Source organism: Henckelia pumila, chromosome 1 (assembly GCF_033568475.1).
Source record: "Henckelia pumila isolate YLH828 chromosome 1, ASM3356847v2, whole genome shotgun sequence".
Lineage (NCBI taxonomy): Eukaryota > Viridiplantae > Streptophyta > Magnoliopsida > Lamiales > Gesneriaceae > Henckelia > Henckelia pumila.
The window spans coordinates 72,948,347-72,956,997 of record NC_133120.1 but is presented as its reverse complement, the minus strand read 5'-3'; the positions used below and the strand labels follow the sequence as shown (position 1 = coordinate 72,956,997).

Sequence of the window (8,651 nt, the reverse complement as noted above, 5' to 3'; positions counted from 1 at the left end):
TTTTAATTTGTAAACCAAATTGAGTATAGTAATTATTTATATCGCATAATAAGAAATATGTAAATTGGATTTGTCAGCAATTTGATTCATGTATTTAAGTAGTGTTTGGAAGAACTTCTCAACTTTTTCTCAATAAATTTTTGAAATTTTATGAAATTTTATTAAGAAAAAGTTGAGAAATACTTCCTATAAGGCCTCTCGAACACTATCTCAATCTCACTAGGATTTTTGCTTCAACATTGCTCTCGGAAGACAAACCATGTCGCTCATCAACTTGCTCACCAAAGCTTAACCGATGAAAATGATGTTTTTTTACCCATATGCTACTCCTCCTTGAATCGGTTGTACTTCATGATTTCTTGTGATCAATGAAATGTTGTTTGACATTTCCCCAAAAAAAAAATTTAACTTTTTGTCATCTCATTCTCATTTCTCTTTTCCTCTCTCTTTCTCATTATAATAATAAAATATTATAGTAGAGAGAGAAAATAATAATAAAATGATTATATTGTAAATCTCTATCCCTAATCTTTTATAAAAATATACACTTCTTGATCGAAGAATGCAGAATGCTATAAACCATTGTCATGTATTTTTCTTCTCGAGGCCTGTTCAAATTTTTTATACAAAAAAATATAAACATTTTGATCGAACAACACATGCTACAAAGTTTTCATTTATGAGGTCTGTTCAATTTTTTTAAAAAATAAAATATAGACATCTTCATCGAAAAACACGTGCTACAATGTAGTATGTGTTTTTTGTTCACAAGACATGTTCAACTTTTTTAAAAAACTAGTTCGTTGTATGAACATTGTCGTTAAAATATTTGTACAAATCTATTACAAAGACAATAATAAAAAAATATATATGGAGGAGAGAGAAAAAAATTAAAGAAATAAATATATGTTAAATTATAGGGAATTTGATATATTGTGTAATGAAAAGTGGATATCCAAGTTTAATAAAATAGTTGTTCTTAAATTTTAGATTTTGGATAGAGAATTTGACTTGGATAACGTTTACTTGTATGTCATATTATAAATTGTAATTTTATACAACTACTAAAGATTTACAATAAAGATAGTTAAGAATTTTTTTTTTTTTTCTCTTGTCGATTATATGGAATAGAGCTAATTAATTAAATAGTCCATACATAAATCTAAAAATAAAACATATATAGACTTTAAATTCTTCACTTAAAACCATAAAAAAAAAAAAATTTACTTCACTTAAAGACCATCTTTAATTAACTAAAGTAATTTAATATACTTGGACCACAGGTCAGGACTTAAAGCTATTAGCTATGTATGGATTATAGATTTTTAGGCTATTTGTTTCGAATAAATTCATTTCATATCGAATATTAGATCTTGAATAATTCGAAAATCTCTTCCCGTTCAAAAATTCCAGCGCAAAATCGTATAAGTCAGTCTTAATAAATATCATGAACAATGTTTGCATTTTGGAAAGCAACAAACTCAACTGGTCCAATGATCGTTAAATGTTGGTCAATTTTTTCTATTTTTTAAAAAAAGGGGAAAAAAAAGAGTGAAATATTTAGGCATCACAAGGTGAATCCATTTACCGGAAAGAAAAGTGAAGGCAGCAAAAAAAAAAAAAAAAAAGAGAAATTCACATGGAAAATCTAAATCTATCTCAAAAAACTAATAACTCACTGGAATCCAAATCAAGAAGAAAATTTGTTTTGCTGAGAATCACTCGGGACAAATACAGGAAGCTGGCCACCCCGCTGAGATCGACCCTGCTGATAGTAACTCGACATAGTACCTCTTTGTGGGGCAGTCGTCGAAGCTGAGCTTCCGGTCCTCATCCCTCGATTCAACGGTTCGTTCACCAGCGGACCACCAAAGAATATGGACTGACCTGTGTATGTAAGCTCTGTTTTGGGACCTTGGGAGGTAGAACCTACATTACGTGTTGCAGCAGAGACGAAACGCCCCACTTCTGGATCCCAGTATACTGAGGATTTTGAGTTTTCCGCAAGATTTACGTTGCTTTTCCTCAAAGGTGCTTGTGCTACGTTTTCTTCAATAGTTCTAGCTGACAAAGGGGACTGAGCAGTGGAAGACTGATAGATCGGGTTGAAGTGGTCTAGGTTTGAAGCACGCTCGGCCAGTGGAGATGGAGCAAGATTCGAGGCAAGGGGGCTGCTCAAGTTACTGACACTAGGACCGCATGTATCCATGTCATCCCTGCTGGCTCGACTGGGGGGGTAAGAGCCCTTGGATGAAGATAACCTTGACATCCCGGCTTTACTACTTGCCTCATATCCTTGCCTTGTGCTAGTTGGGCTGCTTTTACCGCTCATTGTAGCACTAGATAAATGATCAGCATCATACCGATGATGTTTTGTGCTTACTGGCCGTAAAACGGATGATGAAGCTCTGGCCTTAGCACCAGCTTTAAGAGCCTCGTTCGAGTCCAGTTTTGCAAGTTTCCATGCCCTGATTCTGATGGGACGATGCAAACCTTTTTTACCCCTGTCTGACAGTGGAGCATCAGGATCAACTGTGGAAGGTAACCGTCCTGGCTCAAGATGATGAATAATTTCATCCTGGAAAGTAGAATGCAACAAAATATGAAATTGAAATTTCGAAGGCAATAAGCTAACAGAAATTTCAGGCATAACATCGAGTGGAAAACAAGAACTAGAGGCAAGAAATGTAATCTAAGAGGTAATAATGTCAGATTCTTTATCATCACCAATTCCCAACATTAGCATTACTCAACTAACTTGAGAGTTAAAAATGCAAATCATTTCTACGACAACCCTTTTTTATTAGGACTAACATGCTTTCAAATGGCTAAACAATTTGTCAGAAAACAAGCATTCTGAAGTACAAAATGAGAAGTACCATACACCAGTCTCGATGTAATATAGAAGTGCATTTTCTCATTCCATGCAAAGGTTTTTGAGAACATTAATGTTCGAATACAAACTTACTGAGCTTTAACTAATGGCTCGATACAAAAAACTGTAACTACTGTAATCAATGGTACAAAACAAACCATTTTTCAGTCGGCAATGATTAAATTTCATGCTTACTGAGCATGACCTGGATAGAATGCCTTCGATTAAAATACCATATGAAAGCACTGTAAATTTCAAATTAAACTTCTTTACAGACAAGTCATAATAAGCATGCATTTGTGAACGAATAACCATCAATACCTGATGATCCATAAATATTCTAGGTGGCGTACACCAAGCGCCTCTATACTGCAAGCCCTTTCCAACAGAGCTTCTTCCACTAATGGCAGTCACGGCAGAACTAGTTGGTGAAGAAGGCAAACTTTGTTGATCTCCTCCGTCTTGGGAAGGTTCAGGAGGTTCACTTTGTGTCCTCATAGCAACAACGTACTCGTACGTCGTGAGGCCCTGAAGAACAAATATGGTTATAGCTCTAGAAATTTCTGTTTTGGTTCACAAAAGATTGTACTTATATGCATTGTTTTTAAAACTGGACTTCACCGGCCGATTCTACAAGCTCAACCGGGAACCGATCATGGGTCCGGTCCGGACAAAACCCATAAAACCATTTTAGCGGTCAAACCCGTCGGACCAATCATGAACCGTTGAACTGGTTAAAACTGGTCCGACCGGTTCACCACTTTTAAAAAATTTTAAATTTCTTTTAGAATTTGATTATTTCTTATATCCTTATAAAAAAAATTATTTCTTATAGTCCAATTTTAAAATTATATTTTTGGTTATATATATGATTATTTGGATTTTGAACTTTGTTAAAAGTATTATTTTAGTATTTTGCATATGTGATATCTTTAGAATTTAAAATATGTTATTTACCATATTATATCATTATTTTATATAATATATCAGTGTTCCGGTCCAGCCGGTGAAACCATTTTTTAAAGATAGAGTGGTTCAATCACCAGTTTGGTGGTCATGAAAAAATTGCCCAAGGCTAATATGTAAACACACACATAAAAGACAATCTTGGGCAAACAAAAGGAGTTCAAAAAAAGCGAGTAAACTTAAAAGCACACCTTTCGAATCAGAATGATGTGGAAAAAGAATAATTCTCCCAAAGGCACAGTGGCAAGAAAAGAAAGAGCTGTACATATTGCCTGAAGCAGAAAAATACAAATCCATTAGTTAAATATTAAAAAAAAATCCAGTTGGAATGAAATGCATTTTATCGGGCACAGAAAATCCAAAACACCGGAAACTAGAGATATCATGATTTATTTATTGTTTTGAAGAAGAGATATCATAATTTTGAAGCATAATCAGCCTTCCCCTCAAAGCAAAAATTTGAGAAACAGCGAGTCCAAGAAGCACATTAGATACATAATCCATAGATTTAACATATTTCCTAATTTAATTTGATAGATAAATCCAGTCAGTTCTAATTTTTTAACATGAATTTCTATCATCAAGATCATATTACAACCATTCTTGGTAAACATTCTCTCTACAAAGAGCACAAGATTAAATGGTATACCACTACAGTAGCAAATGGTGGGCGAGAAAATCCATCCCCAAGCCTGTTAATAATTTGATTTTCAGTAGCATTCCGATCAACAAAACAGCGGACAAGGACAAGGATGCCCACAGCACATTCAAACACAAGCTGGTCCAAAAGAACACGAGCATTAGAAGAGACATGGAGAAGGGTCTATCGGCACACTGATGCCTAAGCAAGTCAATCAACTAGAATCCAGTAAAAAGCTTACCCAGACAAGGCTTGCAGCCATCAGACACACAAATGTGAAATAGTTCTTTCTACCCACGCAATTATTCAGCCACTGCAAGCAATAGAATATCCTAACGTCAATCAACCACATGGCAAGGCGATAGTTACCATAAATTGGATTGCGAGAAAATACTGCCCATTAAAGCAAAAAAATCTTCCACAAGAGGAAGATCTCTCTGATGTCCGAATTTATCCAGTGCACGTGTACCTGCTATTATTAATGTCTAATATTGGATTGAAGTTCTAACTTACGCGGCAATGATGATCAAATCCATCAACACATTTGTCACAGCTTCTACAATGTTTGCTGAACTTGCGCACCTAAAAATGAAAAGAAACCTAAAGATATCAGATCCATCAACTAGTTAAGCATTTCATTATTTCGTTCAAACTGCAGATAAAAGCAACGTACAAGGAGGGAAACGGCAAACAAAGAACGGCTACATAAAACAATGATAACAGGATTGGAAATTTTCTGCATTAAAATTTTCTAACTGCTTCAGCACATCTTTAAGGAAATTGGAAAGATTGGAGGTCAAAGCGAAGGTCAACTGGGGTGGATTGAGACTTCGAGTGTGAATTAATAAATTTAGTTTCACCAGAAGGTATTATTACCACACACAATATTGCTCGGAATACACAATTATTTTTTTAAGAGTGGGAGATAGACAACGGTAATTATTACAACTCAGAATACATTGAAAAACATACCAAAAGGGTACATTAAAATTTCCAGAACTCCACTAGTTATAGTTAAATAATATGAACCATCTTATTTAGGATCATAGTAGGACACATAAACATACAACTCGATAATCTCGCCATCCATCTTTTAATTCATGCAGGTATCAGTATAAAAGCTGAGGATTCCATACACTTTAAAGTTTAAACTTCATACTTTGGATAATAGACTTTCATCACGTAACATATTCATGTAAAACCAACAAATTCCCTTCCTCTAATTTTATTTTTATTTTTGTGTTCTCACTTTGTGGAAACCAATGTTCAAAAGGTTCAAAATTTTGAGCTACAGCCACACTATCTGAGTATAAATGCAAATGCAAAGGTGAATTCAGGTGAAGTAATAAAACAAGCTCAGATAGGCCCGCACATCGAAACCGATTAATCTAACAAAAAATATATAATATTTTAAATGGATGTTAAGCGTCGAACCATTTTGTGTGTGTACAGCAGCTATCTACTAAAATCAATCGAAGTAATGGAAGCAAATATAAAATATTTCAATGCAATGGATTATTTTAGTGTTATTGCCAAAGAAAAGCTTGTGGGGTGAGGGTGTTAGGGGGAACAGGGGGGTAACTGACAGTTTCATGTTGTCCTTGAGCGTTCACAGGAGGGGATTGGGTTTCCCCCATGGGCATGGGAATGGGCATGGACAGGGGGTCATACCATCCAATTGTATTGCAAAATCTTAACACAGGTCTAAAATTGATTTCTACCAAATGAATTTATGCATACTGAGAATCTTTTTTAAAAACGGATAGAGACCTCAGCGTTGCACAATGTGCAGAACAAAGCATCCTCCTCATCATTTTCTTCCTGATAACCTTCATCCTTGCGACAGTCCTCCTTCACAAGACAACCGCAGAGGCAACCTCCAAGTATTGAACAACAACCTTTACCTTTTGTGTAAGATTTTCCTTCATTCTTATCTCCTACTTTACCCAGCTCCTCAGTTGTGGAAAAATTACCTAATCAATATAAAACCATCACCAAACAGAAGGACGATAAACACATAATAACAACCTGGTGATTAGGAAGAAAACGACTGCGGAGTAGACCCAGAATTACTTTTTCAAGAAAAAGTGTGTCGTATATAACTCATCATTCAAGGGCCATAGGCTAATTAAACAAGATCAAATGAGCCAATGAATGGTGCATCCATTGGAGCTCTATCACAAGTTTTCATGGGGTTTTGACACTTCTCAATAAGTTCCACTAAGATGACATCAACAGTAATCAGTTACCAGTCAACTCTGTTCCATTATGTGATCCATAAGCTGATGTCTTGTCGGCATCAATAAGAATTCCAGGATCAGCAGGATCAATAGCCGTGCACCTCACATAAAGTATAAATACACAAAGTGCCTACGAATCAAATAAGTGTGACAAGAAGCATTTAGATTCAGATTTTAGTCAACTAACAACATGAGAGCTCCAATACACTTACCAGGAAGGAATAAATTCCTGTGGCTAAGTACTCATAGATGTCCTTTCCTAAAAAAGGAGCAAAGAATGCAAAGAATGCAACAGATAACAGGAAAAATACTGTTATAGCCACAACCTGAATTGAAAAAGAAAATCGTGAAGAAATGGGTGAAAAATGTTGGATAAAAAGAGAGATATTATTATTATAATGAATAGTCTAACAATGTCAAATAAAAAGTAAACAGTAAAATGTTTTTTACGTTATACAAACCGAAGCAACTGTGCTCCAGAATCCATATATGAAGGCAACAATTTATTACCTCTTGAAGAACATAACCAATGGGAAAAATTCAAACTAAGTGTATATGTGCCTATGCATTGACTTAAGGAGACTGCAAAGAAAAAATATGGGAGAGGAAAGTGATGCAGCTTTTCTTGTACTAATCATACAATCTGAAAACATGCCCATATAAAAACCTCTCCCCAGTTCAAATAAAAAAATAAAAGGAAAAAATGTCCATACCATATAAAGTAATCATCATAAATTTAAAAATAAGGTATCTATCTTCACAGGATTCTTTTATTTGTCCATTGTATTCAAGAAAATCTATGACTAAACAATCGCTGTCGCAACAGACATTACAGATTAGGGACAAAGCAAGCGACGGAGCATCTATCACAAGCTTCAGAATAAAAGTCAATAAGACAAGGGCGACCCATTGAGAGCATCGGCCCCCACCTGTACTTTAAAAAATCGAGTTCTATGTACGATTCGCCTTTAAAATTCAAAGTTTATGTAAGTTTTGCCCACAAACAATCAAATCTCTCTGACCTCAGCTAACTCCTGGGTCGCCCATGAGAAGAAACCAAATTTCACGAGCCAAACAACAATCAAGATGTATTCATACATTGTAAGAATTTTAACACATCACAGCAGAAAAACATGATGAAAAAAAAATGCAAACCTGAAAGGAGTGAGCCGGCAGCTGCCATCCATGTCGCCTAGCCATCAATTACTGTAAAACCCAGAACAAGTCAACACCATTCACACTTCAAAACACGAAATTTGACCAATCTCGAGCAGAAAAAACATGAAAATGTCGTCGAAAATGAACAAACGTGGGATTGTTCACGTAAAAAAACAACAGAATTCTCGGTTTTTATCTCCGTCACTCGCACGACTACCGAACCTACAAAGGATAATGGAGTGGTTCTGGAGAATCCAACGCTGACCCAGATGCTAAGAAGCAATTCTGTGAAGACCCAACAAATGCTCTTGGTTTTAGGGTTCCTACATTTCGATTTGCCGATCAAAATGAGCTGAGTTGAAGAGAGCAGAGGGATCTTGTTTTCAGGGTCATAGTGATGCTTGCTGACTAGTGAGTCGTAGCTTGAGTGCTCTTGTTATATGGCATTTATTGTTTTATTTATAATCTAATAACTTATAATTATAATTATAATCAATTAATTAAGATCAATATTAAAATAAAATATAGATATTAGGATTAAAATGTATTTAATTCTACTTATGGGAAAATAATAATAAAAATGTATAAATTTTTATATCTTTTTTAATCAGTGGATGTGGTGGCTGATGCCAATGGTATCAACGTATTTAATGCTAGTTCCCACTTTAAGAAAATCTTATGTCTAATAAGTTATCTTTAAAAGATATATGAATTTAAATGTTTTTCGTATTCCAAAATTTAAAATACTTGTTTTTTTGTTTTCAAACTAATA

At 34.9% G+C, this 8,651-nt stretch overlaps 1 protein-coding gene across 2 annotated transcripts; it reads right to left on the bottom strand.

Moving 5' to 3' along the window:
- Positions 1-1,505: 1,505 nt before the first annotated feature.
- LOC140893372 (protein S-acyltransferase 21) lies at positions 1,506-8,282 on the bottom strand. Of its 2 annotated transcripts, XM_073302443.1 has the most exons (11): positions 8,102-8,282; positions 7,877-7,927; positions 6,934-7,047; positions 6,731-6,851; positions 6,252-6,454; positions 4,995-5,063; positions 4,723-4,794; positions 4,491-4,619; positions 4,033-4,113; positions 3,197-3,403; positions 1,506-2,578 (listed from the first exon to the last, which is right to left on the bottom strand). In XM_073302443.1, the coding sequence occupies exons 2-11, from the start codon at positions 7,919-7,921 to the stop codon at positions 1,691-1,693; spliced, it is 1,929 nt and encodes a 642-aa protein (XP_073158544.1). In that variant the 5' UTR covers positions 7,922-7,927; positions 8,102-8,282; the 3' UTR covers positions 1,506-1,690. The 2 variants fall into 2 exon arrangements, with proteins under 2 accessions (XP_073158544.1, XP_073158538.1); XM_073302437.1 differs by having other exon boundaries at positions 7,877-8,282.
- Between the last annotated feature and the right edge of the window lie 369 nt (positions 8,283-8,651).

Coding starts and splice junctions, on each gene's coding strand:
- LOC140893372 (XM_073302437.1), bottom strand. CDS start 7,921: ATGGCTAGGCGACATGGATGGCAGCTGCCGGCTCACTCCTTTCAG. Junction 5,064..6,251: donor GCACATTGTGCAACGCTGAG/GTCTCTATCCGT, acceptor TTTCATTTTTAG/GTGCGCAAGTTCAGCAAACA. Junction 4,620..4,722: donor TGGCTGCAAGCCTTGTCTGG/GTAAGCTTTTTA, acceptor CTTTTGGACCAG/CTTGTGTTTGAATGTGCTGT.